General features: G+C 42.0%; 1 protein-coding gene across 3 annotated transcripts in view; it reads left to right on the top strand.

The window, feature by feature from the left end:
• RBBP6 (RB binding protein 6, ubiquitin ligase) overlaps window positions 1–15,290 on the top strand; it is a 108,549-nt gene extending 93,259 nt beyond the window's left edge. For 2 of the 3 annotated variants that reach the window (XM_068244264.1, XM_068244263.1), the window contains exons 15-17: window positions 1,278–1,379; window positions 8,091–9,836; window positions 13,025–15,290. In XM_068244264.1, coding sequence (XP_068100365.1) covers window positions 1,278–1,379; window positions 8,091–9,836; window positions 13,025–14,651 — 3,475 coding nt within the window. In that variant the 3' untranslated portion in view covers window positions 14,652–15,290. The remainder of the gene's footprint in view (window positions 1–1,277; window positions 1,380–8,090; window positions 9,837–13,024) is intronic. The other variant, XM_068244265.1, reaches the window with a different exon arrangement.
• The last annotated feature ends 284 nt before the right edge of the window (window positions 15,291–15,574 follow it).

The following is a 15,574-nucleotide window of genomic DNA, read 5'->3' as shown; positions in this document are numbered from 1 at the left end:
ATAAAAAGGTGAATTGTATCAGTGAGGGTCACACTGTAGTCACCTACTGTCTGAGTCAGGACTGAGTCAGCCACTTACATACCTGATATTTATCTCTTTCAGGCAGAGAAAGAAAAAAAGGAACACAGCCTAGTTATTTGTGTGCTAGGCACTGTACATACCCATGTCTATCTCATCTTGTCACATGTCACTTTGGGTATCCTTTAAACACCAGGGAAGTGTATGGGGGGAGGGGGGCCACTAGACACCAGGGAGATGTATAGGAGAGGGAGGGGGCTACTAGACACCAAGAAACTATATAGGGGAGGGAGGGGGGACCATTAGACACTAGGGAACTGTATAGGTGAGGGAGAAGGTAACTAGATGCTAGGGAACTGTATGGGGGAGGCACTAGACACCAGGGAACTGTATAGGGAAGAGAGGGGCACTAGACACCAGGGAACCGTGTGGGGGAGGGAGGGGGGGGGGCTTAAATAGATGCTAGGGAACAGGTTTTTTTGGGGGAGGGGGGGAATTAGACACCAGGGGACTGTATAAGTAAGGGAGGTGGCCACTAGACTTCGAAGTTGGCCTGTGGCTTGGTTCCAGTTTTTGATTTTGGCCCATTGTGTATTTGAGTTCAACGCCCCTGATCTATACAGACATTAAACCGTTAATTGCTGAAGCAAATGTCTGATTGCTTCGGCCATCAGTATGTTGTATAGGCATGTCCTTGGTCACTGTGTGGAGCCAGCTCCTATTATCCCTCCTGCCCTCTCTGCAGGAACCAGACGTGCATGAACTGTCACAAGGCTCCACAGTTGGCTAGAATAATACAGCAGGCATGCACATAACTAATGTCTATATTCAACTTAAATTGCAACTGAAGTGAAGTATTGAAAACATACATAGCAAACGGTGAACAAAGCTGTGTTGTCACTTACATGTTACCTGGTTTCACCTGCATCACAGAGGGGTTTGTTCTGGTAACATGTCCCGTGACCTCTTTGATGTTAGTTTTTAGTGACTTTGGGGGTACTTCAGTTACTCTTTGTAGGCCCAATATCACAGAAGCAGGAAGCTGGAGAGCTGGACTAAACAGGACTTGAGAATTGAAAACCCCAGACGTTTGGAGCACTGCTTTTGTTGTTGTGTTTCTTTTTTTAATGTAATGGCAGCACATTGAGATTTGTTATGCTACTGAATTGAATTGAAACATGCAGATCTTTACCAGTCTTGTTGTGGAAACTTCTGTCATCCATAGTTTGTGTGTTTGGTTTTCTTTTTTTTCCCCTCAGAGAAAAGAACAAAATAAAATTTGAAGAGTTTACGAATGATTTTGCTAAAGAACTTTTGGAATACAAGAAAATCCAAAAAGAGCGGAAGCGTTCGTATTCAAGGTGTGCGAAGCATGGGTTATAGCAGCTGTACAGGAGAGCTCTGCTTCCAGTCCTCAAGGGGATTCAGCAGGGACCTGGTGTTTGTTATGAATGGAGGGTGTCTGTGCTACCCTGTAACCAAGCCAGCCTTTTCTGCTTACTTCCAGCCCTAGCAAGCCCTCAGACTGGAGACACCTCATCATATTACAAAGTCTTTTTCCCATCCCTCCCACTTTCTCTTTCCCCCTTTCCTTCCCTTTCAGAATATCGGGAAGCTGAAACAAACATTTCAGCTAATCTTAACAGTGCTTGTGCATGAGTAAATTAGGGCAAAGGCAAATTATCATCCATTGAGCCTCTATATCCATATGATCTTCACACGGAATATCACCAATGACCAGAGATGGTCAGTGAGATACTATTAATTTCCAGTTGATGCAAATTTTTTTTTTTTTTTAACAAACTTATTCAGCTTGGCATTGGACCAAGCTGAAATGACTGGTTCATCTTAAGGTGGCCTTACACAGTTTAATAAAATGATCCAATTTTATAGCTCCTCGGTAAAAAATCAGTTGTACAATTTTTTTTTTTGAGAAATCTGATCGAATTTCCCATTTTTGTGATTTCTTTCCAATATGAAAAAATCTCACTGCTTTTAGACCCTAAAATCCAGAAATAATCATATCGCCAGGGAGGTTAATGTGTAGACACAGGTAATTTTTTCAGTGTGCAATCATTTTTTTTTTCATAATTGGGGGAAAATGTAACACGTGTTACATTGGTCAGATTTTTCACGTTACAATCAAACTGATTGTAATTCTTGAATTGAAAAGAAATATAAAAAATTGTAAGGTGTGTGGCCACCTATAGGGTTGGTCAATGAGATGCAAATTATCCAGGATTATACAAATTTTGCATACAACTGTTATGCAGCTTGAAAGTGAACCAATCAAATTCCACCTTGGCAGGATTCGATTGGTCCATTTTCAAGCTGCATAATCCTGCATCAAATCAGAATGATTCCCACCTCTTTGACCATCCCTCGTCCATTTCCTAGCTGTGCAGATTTGCATAAAATCAACACAAAATTAGCATCAACTTAAATTCATTCACATATGCACATTATACAAGTTTGTGTTTATAACACAAGTTGCGCTATTTACATAACACACGTTACATTACGGTAAGTTTTACACGGGCTCTGCGCACATGTAAAGTTTATCGTCCTTTTGTGCATATGGCTCTGTATCTCCAAACCAAGGAAACGCCATCTGTGTTCATTTTTTCAAACAATGTTTTCCAATCAGTTAACACCACATCCCCCCCCCCCTTATTTTAATCCATATTTCCCATTCTAACTCTTCTCCCCAGTATCTCCGAATTTCTCTCTCTCTCTCCCACTCATTCACCTTATCACTCACTCACTCTCATATATCTGTTTTTTTCCTGTGGGTAATGGAATTTGCCATTGCGACCAATTTCTTTTTTCTTTTTTTTTTTATATAGCCGAAAGAATCATTTGTACAAAAAAAAATCCAAAATAAGTACAATTGCTGTAATCCTAAACCAGAACAGATTTTTAAAAATTCAGTAAAAACTCACTATTGCACATTGCTATGAATGCACATTATGTGAACTGAAGAATGGGAGGCTGAACTGGGGCGATGGGCCCAATGAGAGCGCTATTGGCAGTTAGTATTGACTGGAGGAAGATAAACGGGGCGCTGTCTCAGCAGCCTGTCCATTTCTGCCGGTTTTGGATATTAGTCTTGGCCATGATCTTGTATTGTTGGAGCAAGAATGGCGCTTTAATATACTTAAGTGGTATGTGCAAGTTTATGTTGCATTTGTTGGTCCCTGGATGGGAAGAGGAGTGAGCATGTAGTGTAGGCCTGAGAGCAGAGTCCAGGAATTAAAGCGTTTTGTATATCAGTTAATGGATGTATAAAGGTACATACACGCATCCAGTTTTGATTAGCATGTATGTGGTAAAATTGGATGAGTGTGTACGCAAAACAACGCCTGTATCAAAATGTTAGATAAACTAAGTCCCTCGTATTATAAAATGGGTGGCACCCATTACGATTTCTTTGCAGAGGTACATTACAAAGTTTAGTTTTGGGGTTTTCTGCTTGTTTTTTGCTTTTTTTTATACCCAACAATTAATGTTGCTGAACTGGACTACTGCTTTTGCCCTATCATCTGGGAGCTCAGTTTTACTTGGGATACAAGTTCAAATTCTCATTTAAAGGGAATCTTTCATTGTAGCAATTATTGACCTATTTAAAGGTGCAAGCTCACTGACTGCCGTTTCTTATCGTTGCTTTAGTATTTTGTTCTCTTCTTGGCCTGGACTTAATGAAAGGCAGCAAATCAAACACTTCGCTCTGTTAATGCTTCCTTGAATTCAGTAACTCATTAAGTTATGAAACAAAAACTCCTAAAACTTGCCTTACCAGAGTAAGTCAGCAATGTCAACTTCCATGTGTCTGTCCTAACAGGTTCACTTTAAGTCTTTGTGTTGGGGTCAGCTAGTCCCACCTGCATGTTGTGGAATTTGTTTGTTTATGTTTTTGCATGAACATTAACCACTGGACATAAACCTTCCATTGTAAAATGTATTTTAATGGTCTTGTACACATAACCGATAATGGCTACTTAAAGGAATGATAAACCTTTTTTACCAGAGAAAAACGAAACAAAAGGAAAGAGGAACCTAAAATGCAAGCAGATGTATTTGGGATTTCTTTCCTTCCTGTGGAGACAATATAACAACCGGGAATAAATTCCTGTCCCTTCTCCTGAAATAAATTGGCCAAGGTTCTCAAAAACAGAAGGGACAACCTTGGGCCATTGGTATAGTATGTCTGAACAATGGGAAGAGTAGAGTAGCAGAAATGAATGGGTCCTCAGACCACCGCTACCCTGGTGTTGGGGAGCATGACCTTGTACCCATTCTACTGAATGGGTTTCTTTAAGATCTTACAGGTCACACTCCAAGTATACAGATGGTGACTAAGTAAAGCATAAAAACATGTAAGTTATGTATTGAGAATAGGCTGGTAAGGAGGTACCCTATAAGGAATAAAAGGTTTACACAAGCATTTTGTAGGCACACTCCTGTTTTTTCTCAGTCTTCCTGGGCCTGTAGCTACTTCCTGCTCCTGGCCTGAAGACCTGAAAAAGCCAAAGGTTTGCCTGTGAAAAGCAATTGATCTTTTATCTGCAGTAACTGGCCATATATTAGGAGGTAAGTGGTTCTTCCCGTCCCATTTTAAACTGTTTTAAAACTTGTATTCCTTATTCGGCACCTTCTTACTAGTCTTTCATCAAAATTATAAGACGTTAATGCTGGAGTCCAGCTTTAAATCCTATTTTTGCTTTTAACATTTGTTTAACATCCCTCTAAGTATGTATAGTTATTTTGTAAAACATATTTTACATTTATATTTTGATCTGATGTTTAGAATGAACCTTAAAGTTGATTTTATATGTCAGTTTAATGTTATCTTCACAGATTTTCAAGTTCTCACCTTTGTTTGTAATTTGCAGTATCTTTGACAACAAAAGTACTTCTGTGTGTCCCCAACACCAGCTGTACTCCCAGAGTACAGACCTCTATGATTTGGTGCACACCACAAGAGCTTTTAAATGCTAGAGGTTTTAAAAGCTCTTGCTAATGCAATGCTCTGGGGTATTTTTACAAAATCACATCGCTCCAGTGTACACACTCACATAGGATAACATTAGCAGGAGCTTTTAAAATCACAAAGCGCTCAGAAAAGCTCTTCTGGTGTGCACCAGCCCTAAGACAAGAGATATGCTATACTCCCTGCATAGCAATACAGACCTCTATACAGAGACGGGGGCTATGCTACATTCCCTGCGTAGCAGAGCGCAGACCTCTATGCAGTATGACAGGAGCTATGCTATATTCCCTGCGTAGCAGAGCGCAGACCTCTATACAGAGACGGGAGCTATGCTATACTCTCTCCATAGCAGAGTACATACCTCTATACAGAGACGGGGGCTATGCTATATTCCCTGCGTAGCAGCGCACAGACCTCTATGCAGTATGACAGGAGCTATGCTATACTCCCTGCATAGCAGAGCACAGACCTCTATACAGAGACGGGAGCTATGCTATACTCCCTGCGAAGCAGAGTACAGACCTCTATACAATATGACGGGGGCAATGCTATACTCCCTGCGAAGTAGAGCACAGACCTCTATGCAGTATGACAGGAGCTATGCTATACTCCCTGCATAGCAGAGCACAGACCTCTATACAGAGACGGGAGCTATGCTATACTCCCTGCATTGCAGAGTACAGACCTCTATACAATATGCCAGGAGCTATGCTATACTCCTTGCATAGCAGAGTATGCACATCTGTATAGTGAGACAGGAGCTATGCTATACCTACTGCATAGGGGAGTACACATCTTATAGTAAACTTCAAGTGACCTGGCCAAGTAGTTTGATATATCAGAATTGGTCATACATTGTATATACAGGTGCATGATCAGGACCTTGAGTCTGAGTTTATTAAAGCCAGAGGTTTACTATATCAGTGTTTACTATAACGAGATTCTCCTGTACAACTCTGCTATACCTCCTGCATGGCAGAGAGCACACCTCTCTGTAGGATGGACAAGCTATGCTATACTCCCTGCATAGCAATACAGACCTCTCTACAGTGAGACAGAAGCTATGCTATACTCCCTTCATAGCAGAATACAGATCATTCTATACAATGTAACAGTATCTCTGCTATACCTCCTGCATGGCAGAGAACACGCCTCTCTGTAGGATGGACAAGCTATGCTATACTCCCTGCATAACAATACAAACCTCTATACTGTGAGACAGGAGCTTTGCTATACTCCCTTCATAGCAGAATACAGATCTCTCTATACAATGTAACAGTAGCTCTGCTATACCTCCTGCATGGCAGAGAACACGCCTCTCTGTAGGATGGACAAGCTATGCTATACTCCCTGCATAACAATACAAACCTCTATACTGTGAGACAGGAGCTTTGCTATACTCCCTTCATAGCAGAATACAGACCTCTCTATGCGATGTAACAGTAGCTCTGCTATACCTCCTGCATGGCAGAGAACACGCCTCTGTAGGATGGACAAGCTATGCTATACTCCCTGCATAGCAATACAGACCTCTATACTGTGAGGTGGGAGCTAATGCTATACATGCATAGCAGAATACAGACCTCTCTATGCAATGTAACAGTAGCTCTGCTATACCTCCTGCATGGCAGAGAACACGCCTCTCTGTAGGATGGACAAGCTATGCTATACTCCCTGCAGAGCAATACAGACCTCTATACTGTGAGACAGGAGCTAATGCTATACATGCATAGCAGAATACAGACCTCTCTATGCAATGTAACAGTAGCTCTGCTATACCTCCTGCATGGCAGAGAGCATGCCTCTCTGCAGGATGATTCAGGAGCTCCGCTAAATCCGCTGTCTGCAAGGATACACAGCTCTCTGTAGGTAGGAATTCTGCATGCCAGTGTACACATTTCTCCAGGGACTCAGACTGACATAGAGGCCCTTACTTTGAACTGTCATTTATACACAGTCATGTACTCTACCTCTGGCTGGGGCGCAGACACACAGAATCCCTTTTGAAATGTCATGTTGGAATTTTGGGCTTATTCACATTTTACACTTTTTTTTTTTTAATGCATTTCAGCATGTTTTCAGTGCATTGGAACCCCCCAAAAAAGGGATATGGATATTTATTCTCATCTTGATAATGGAGATGACCAGATTGCCTCTCATCAGAAGAATTGCTTTCATTTAATATATATGCACAGCATTTTTTTTTGTTCTAGGTTCGATAGTTGGTTTTTTTTATTTTATCCCTGTAATGGGGCTTGGTTTGTTATGGCTCACCCAAGCTGGGAAATCTGGTGATCCTCCAAAATCCTATCCTGAATGGTTTATTAGGTGGTAAGGCATTACAACTCTCACCTGAACCATAGTGGAACACAACAAGGGTTGCTGAAAGGTACACCAATCTTGTGCAACACCCACAGTAAAAACTATGAGTGTGCGTGCACAACTGAAATCACACTCACTCTAATCCACTTTTCAGTAACACTCAGTCTGTTCCACTATTATCCAGGCAAGGGTTGTAAAGTTTGGCCCATTTACCAGATAGAGATGTTTAACCTCCTTAGCAGTAATCCCGAGTCAGGCTCAGGATTGAAATCTGCAGCTCAGAGCAATAATCCCATGTCTGAGTGAGTTATATGCAGGAGCTGCTGCAGATCTCTCAGGTGGTATGTTTTTTTTGTGTTTAGGTTCTAAAAGCTTGTGAAAAAGTTGCACGGCTTTTAAACCCTAAATCTGTAAATAATTCTAACGCCAGGGAGGTTAATAAATGCAGATTTCGGGGTTATTTACTATCCGATGATCTCAAAACCAAGGGAACCTTAAACAGGCCTTCAGTTATTTGTCATCTACCAATAATAGGACTCCACTCAATTAGAAGATGCAAACCTTTAGTTTCTTCATATGCTCTAAAAGAAATATTAAATGCACTGAAACTTGCTTCCAGATGCACTTGCCTTTACACATACATTTGTGTGACGTAAAAATGTGAATATGCCCCTTTGATGATAGGTTAGCTTTAATTGGTTGAATATAAAGATGTTCAGCTTGTGGTTATCAATGTGTTTTATTTTTGTTCTCTTTCAAGGTCTAAATCTCCATACTCAGGATCATCATACTCAAAAAGTTCCTACTCATCTAGGTCATCGTCAAGGTCACGCTCATATTCTCGCTCATTTAGCCGATCTCGTTCCCGGTCCTTCTCAAGATCTCCTTCGTACCAGAGGAAGGCCCATGGAAAGGGCAGGGTATATCGGTCCAGGTCCCGGTCCCATGGCTATCCTCGGTCAAGATCCAGATCTCCATACAGAAGATACCACTCCCGATCTAGATCTCCTTCATACAGACCTCCATCTCCAAACAATAAGAGACTGTTACCCCAAATAGAGGGGGATCGGGAGTTTGCGAATCGGTACCGCGAGTTCCCTCCCTATGAAGTTAAGGCAATGTACGCTCGCCAGCCTGATCTTAGAGATCCTTATGAAAAAGAAGCTTTTAGGGATTGGGAACGAAAGTACAGAGACTGGTATGAAAAGTATTATAAAGGATGTGCAATGAATACTATGCCAAGACCAAGATCTCCTCCTCCTCTTGGCAGAGAAAATTTTCCAGACAATAGGTATGTCCTTCCACCTCAGGCCCGAAGAGAACACTCTCCTTATAATCGTGGCCACAGAGAAAATCATCCTCCGCCTTTCTTACCTAGAGTTCGCCCTCAAGCTAGTAGTTATCCTGAAAAGTTGTTGCCACGTGATAACCACCCAGTCAAAGAAACTAGAAGATCTAAAGAGAGGGAATCTTTTGCATCATCGGGAGATTCCAGAGGAAGCAAACATAAGAAACATCGGAAAAGACGAAAAGAGGAAGGGGACGGCCCTTCTAAACCTGCTGTTGAATCTTCAAGGAAACATAGGGAAGCTCATGGAGATGATGTCAAAAGAGGAGAATCTCTGTTTGTACCATCAAGTAAAGATGATGCTACTCCAGTTAGGGATGAGCCTATGGATGCAGACTCTGTTGCTTCTAAATCTATTTCTGACAAGGACAGACGAGACAAACCTAAAGTAAAACCCGAGAAGACAAAACGGCGAGCGGATGGCATCCAGTCTAAAAAAGATGGTCTTCCAAAAGCAATCAAGTCAGAGAAAGCAGGTAGTGATGGAGATAGAGCTAAGCCTGTAGGCCTTGAACCTCCTCCAAAGAAGCCGAAAGAAGAGTCTCAGAAGAGTGAAAGCACAAAACATACCACCCCTCTCAAAGACAAAGCTTCGCTGCCACGCAAAGTTCATCTTAAAGCACTGAAAGAGAATCCGGATGGCAAAGTACCCAAGGATGAGAAGAACAAAAAGGAGCATTCGAAGCAAGACAATCCACAGGTTAAAGATGACAAGCCTAAAAAGAATGGTGAAAAATCCAAGAGCACTGACCCCAAGCCTGAGAAGCGCAAGCGAAAAGCAGATGATAAAGCAGATAAAGCCAGTGAGAAGCCATCGGAAAAATCAGGTGTCAAAGCTGCCAAAGTTGAGAACCCAGAGGTTTTAAAACCACCTCCTCCAAAATCAAAGATAGAATCGGAAGGAGCAAAACCCGAAAAAGTCCTGGAGAAGGATAAACCTGCTGCTGCCACCACCACATCAACTGTGCAGAAGATAAAGCTGAACCGTGAAACTGGCAAAAAGATTACCAAAGCAGAGGCTGCTGGTGGGCTGGAGGAAAACCAGGAAAAGGAGGCGGCTGTTGCAGCAAAGGCTAAATCTGAACGTGCTAAGGGGAAACTAAAGAGAAAGGTCACTGCCCTGGATGGTTCTGGCAACACCCTGGTAGACTACACAAGGTAAATAAAACCTTCATGATTTAATCAGATTTTGTATACCTTCTCTCTGGAATGTTGTGTTGTATCTTTCCACATGAAACAGCAGTTCACAAACTTGCCCTTGACTCCATGTTTTCAGGTAACCTCATACATGTGCAGCTGGAGTAATCTGATTCTCAACAATGTAGATTAATGACCTGTGTTGATAACAATCATCAACAAAACGTGTACTGTAAAGGTACCCACACACGTATAGATTTGCAGCAGATTCGATCATCCGATAGATTCCTGTCAGATGCCTGTCAGGTTGAATCTGACAGGAATCTATCTGATGTGTGCCACACACTACTAACAGATTTCCAATAGATTTCATCGAAATGTATTGCTGCACTATTCGATCCAATGCAATGCTAGGGGCCTCCAGCAGCCAATCGACCTAGATTTTCCATCTGATTGACTAAATCGATCAAAATTGGTCAGAGATTGGTCGATCGATCATGCTGCCTGCTGCATCAATTTCTTGTCGATTCGATCAGAGCGGTCGAATCGGCCATATATCTATGGCAGAAAGCGACCATTGTATGGGTACCTTTAGTTAAAATTGAGGATAGATTTGGAAAAAGCTGGCTTCAATAGTAACTACTACTTGTAGGTGCAAAAGTGCAGTTTGCATCCTAGAAGTAATTGGGTGCATCTGTGTGAGATCTTCCAATACTAAAGTTAAGCACACATTAGATTTCTATTTCCAGAATCTGTTCAGATGAGTTTGCCAGGGGGGTGGAGCAGGCGACAGTAACCTGTCACACAGCTGAATAGATCCAACACAGCCATTGCTCTAAGGGCAGTTGCAGACATTGAAAGCACACCTGAAATGAAAGGAATATGGAGGCTGACCATATTTATTCCCATTTAAACAATTCAAATGGCCTGGCTGTCCCGCTAATACTTTCAGCCATAGACCCTGAACAAGCATGCAGATCAGGTGCTCTGATGGAAGTCTGACAAGGTTAACTGCATGCTTGTTTCAGTAATGCGATTCAGACACTACTGATTCCAGAAAGATCAGAAGGGCTGCCAGGCAAGTGGTATTGTTTAAAAATAATAAATATGGCAGCTTTCATATACCTCCCACTTAAAGGACCTCTGTCGCGAAAATCTTAAAATTTAAAATACATGTAAACATATACAAATAAGAAGTATGTTTCTTCCAGAGTAAAATGAGCCATAAGTTACTGTTCTCCTATGTTGCTGTCACTTACAGTAAGTAGTAGATATCTGACATTACTGACAGATTTGGACTAGCCTATCTTCTCATGGGGGGTTCTCAGGGTTTTCTTTATTTTTAAAAGCACTTAGTGAATGGCAGTTGCTCCGTCAAACTGCCAAAAAAGTGTACGGTGAGTAGGGAGGCTGGCCCCATCTTTGTATAAATCTTGTTCAGAGAACGTCTTTATAAAGAATAAAGGTCATGCTGAGAATCCCCCATGAAGAGATGGACTAACCCAAAACCTGTCGGTAATGTGAGATTACTACCTACTGTAAGTGACAGCAACATAGGATAAAAGTAATGTATGGCTCATTTTACTCTGGAAGAAACATGATTCTTATTTGTATGTTTTAAATTTTAAGATTTTTTGCGACAGTTTCTCTTTAAGTTGTGCTTGAAAGATGTCCTATAAAGACAGTAGACATTTACTGAAATGAACAGAAGTCTGCTGTCTGGATATAGCCTATGTTCCAGCTACTGTGCTGTACTTCATACCTAGCATATGATGCACTACACCATCTTCTGACTATGAAGGTAAGCAGTGGCTGTGGACAAGCCTCTTGTGTCATGGCCATTCTCAAAGCTGGGGGGTTGTAACATATTTTTTTTCCAGAAGTTTGCAGTCCACACCTGCATCATATGAACGAAAACTCTGGGGATTGCTGAAAGATTAGTAAATTGTTATGACTCCGGATCACAAACCTGCAGCCATTTTCTTATAAAACTACCTGCTGTGGATTTGTGCACAAATGGAATCTTTCAGCAATCCGCTGATTTCTGCAGCACAAACAAAAGAACAGCACCAGTACCCAAAAATTATACTCGAATAATCATAGCTGATTAAACAGGAGTTCTGCAAACATTCGCAAAAGTTAAATCAGAAGTCAATAATTAGCATATATGGCAGTGTCACTGAAGTTACAGGAGTGTCATTCCAATACAGGCATCCTTTGTAAGAGCCTGCACACCAGCTGTGAGAAAAACCACAATACAGGTCTCTTAGTGTTTTGACAGCACATGGAGAGAAGGGCGAGTGCTCTGAAACCATGCTGCACAGGTTTCATGCTCCATCCATTGTATCCATTGTTAACGTAGCATAAAGAAAGCTTCACATTGTGGGCACTGTTTAAAAGACTGAAGGTGTCCATACAGGCTCTTAGTCCCATTCTGTCTATGCCCCAAGAGGCAAGTAAAAGGCGTATAGGGCATTGGAAAACGCAGAGGGCAAGGAGAATAATATGTTTAGTGAAAGAAGTTTTTGAGTTCTGTTCTGCTCATGTAGTTTCATGTAATTCAGTGGTTCCCAACCTGCTTGAAGTTGACACATCACTCCATACGCTCAGATCTCCGCGACACCCCCCCAATTTGGAATGTTCGTACAGCACCGACAATTTGCACTGCACGTTTTAGCCGGGATTGCCCCCCCCCCCCCTTCGGCGGCCATTTTCTTGTAGCCCTGCTCTAATTACTTGGAACGGAGGCAGAGAGCGTGGGAGGGAGATGTAGCTGTGATGCACAGCTGAGGCTGCAGGGACACATGAATGTGTCGCGGCACACGGTTTGAGAAACCGTGATGTCGTTTGTTCCTTTAGTGGGGTTAGAATTAGCAAGTGACAATGAATGCACAAAGTTTCCTGCCATTGGACTTATATTTAAAGTGTACCTGAGATGGGGGGATTTCAAAAATGTATACATACATACATACATGAGGCTTCCTCCAGCCCCCTTCGGCCAGATCTCCCCCACACCCGTGCCCTTACTTCTGTTATTTTACATAGTATTTAGGTTTTAAAGGCAAGTCTGCAAAAGTGAAAAATAGATGCCACGTGCAATAATCACACTTGATTAAACAGCAGTGATCTATAGTGTAGTGCATAATCTACTTGGCTATTTATTTGTACAATGTTTCTGTTTTAACTTTACCTGTTTTCTCCATCTGCAGCACAAGCTCCACTGGCGGAAGTCCAGTTCGGAAAGCAGAGTTAAAGCAAGACGCCAAGAGAACAGTTATAAAGACCATAGAGGAGTACAACAATGACACTTCTGCACCTCCAGAGGATGTCATCCTAATGATTCAGGTCCCCCCATCAAAGTGGGACAAGGATGAATTTGACTCAGATGAGGATGATACAAAACCTTCTCAGACAATGTCCAAGCCAATGAGTGTTGTGACTAAACCAGTATCTACTGTCATTCTGCCTGATAGAGAGGCTGAAAGATTAAGAACCAATCGAGAACAGGGAAGAGAAGACCCGTCTTTCAAGGAAAATTTAGTGTCTCTGACCAAGAGCAGGGCAAAAGACAAAGACAAAGACAGCCCAGCAACTGATGACCGAAGAAGTCATTCTGAACGCAGCTCGACATCTTGTAAAGAAAGGTCATCAGAGAAACAGGAGGGTAGTCGTGGAAGTTCCAGCAAAGACTTCACCCCCACTCGGGAGAAGAAATCTGATGCAGACAAAGATAGAAAACTTGAATATGACAGCCGGGATAGGGATAAGAGGACTGAGTATGACAGAGATCGAAGGAATGACCATGAAAGCAAAGAAAGGGATAAGAAACACGAGCACGACAAAAAGCAAGATTATGATAGCAGGGACAGGAAGACAGACCATGATGGCAAAGACAGAGAAAAGAGGCAAGACCATGATAGGAAAGTAGAACATGATGGCAGGGACAGTAAGTCAAAGAAACATGACCATGACAGTCGAGACCATGGTGGTTCCAAGAAACGGGACGAGCGAAGGAAAGATTCTCCTGTCAGAACGAAAGATAGTTCTGCTCCACAAAAACAGAGACCCAGATCTGTGTCTAGTGACGTCTCTAAGAAGGCAGCTAAAGACTCTAAGAATAGTAGTCACAGCCCAGGACCAGAGCACACATCGAAAAATGAGCAGAAATCAGCCGATGCTAAACGCTCAAGCAATGACCAAAGTTCTAACAAAGCCAGTGAAAGGGGGAGAGAAAGGGTTCGCAAATCAAAAACAAGAGAGGACTCTGTTGACAGAAAATCCTCTCACTCTAAACAATCACCAGAAGCTAAAAATGACAAAGAGGCCAGCGACAAGGACTCAACAAAGACTAAGGTGGCCCAAAGCCGTTCTACGCGTCTCTCCACAGACCTGACCAGAGAAACAGATGAAGCCTCTTTTGTGCCTGATTATAATGAAAGCGATAGTGAGGCTTCAGTCAAGCAAGATGATAACCAGGACACCAGGAACAAGGATGAGGAACCCATGGATACTACAGAAGCGGGAGAGGGTGGCAGCTTACCAGCCACCGCTCCAAGTAGCCACACTGCCAGCCCCAGCCGAAGTCACAGCCCCGCAGAGTCCCGCAGCAGTAGCGCCAGCTCCGCAGGCAGCCAAGACAGCAAGAAAAAGAAAAAAAAGAAAGAGAAGAAAAAACACAAAAAGCATAAGAAACACAAGAAGCATAGGAAGCACACTGGCAACGAATCAGAGACTGAAAAGGGACAGAAACATAAACACAAAAAGAAAAAATCAAAAAAGAGCAAAGATAAAGAGACTGATCGGGAAGAGGCTAAAGCCAAGCCTCCGGCCCCCTAATTAAGATGGCACCAAACAGGACATTACTCCATGTTGTCATCACACATTTTTTTTTTCCATCCATGTAATGTAAACATTCTTGCTATGTAAATAATGGGAAACTGTGCCACAACTAATGTATTGATGATTTGACTTTTACATCAGAGCTTTATAAAGAAACGATTTTGTACAGAACCGCGTGTGTCGTGACCACATTGCAAAATGATTATTTTTATTTATCTCTGCCAATTTGCTTTTTATTCAAGGGAGGGGGTGGGGATTGGTCTACTGTGAAGATGAGAAAAAAAAACTTTATTTTTATTAGCTATTTTAAGTTAATGTAGTTTTTGCAAATGAGGAAATCTGTACCACTTTTTCTGAAGTTTCAGACCTCGTTCCAGGTCCGAGGCTCGGGGGTCTATTCCAGGTGGAGAGAGAAACTTTATCGTGCAGCGTACAGTAAGCCAGAGCAGCCATATTTATTCCAAGCGGATCAGTGTACAGCACTCTGCTTTACTGCACGTGGCACATTTATTGTCTTATTTAATAAGACTATTTGACAGACTAAATCTTGCCCTTTTCAGTTTCTTGTATGCATGTCAAATATTTTTCCTTTCTTTTGCAAAAAAATAAAATAAAATCTATTCAAGTTCTATATAAGGCATTAACGGTCATTGAAGTAGTATGTATGAAATAGGAGCCAAGATATAAAAGCCATTTTCTGACTGGATTGAACAGGGCTCATGATGCATGATGTAGTGTAGCTGCAGTTTTCTCCTGTAGGGCGGCAGCACTGCTATCTTTTGAACCTGGCACCAGAGGGTCTAGTGGCCTTTTTATATGCCTGGATCTTTTGGTCTTGGTCACAAAGCAGTGCACAGGCATTTCAAGAGAATTACCAAGAAGTGTTAAATAGAAGGCCCCCTGGTAATATGACCTATTGC

This window comes from Hyperolius riggenbachi, chromosome 7, assembly GCF_040937935.1.
Source record: "Hyperolius riggenbachi isolate aHypRig1 chromosome 7, aHypRig1.pri, whole genome shotgun sequence".
NCBI lineage: Eukaryota > Metazoa > Chordata > Amphibia > Anura > Hyperoliidae > Hyperolius > Hyperolius riggenbachi.
This window is presented reverse-complemented; position numbering and strand designations above follow the sequence as displayed.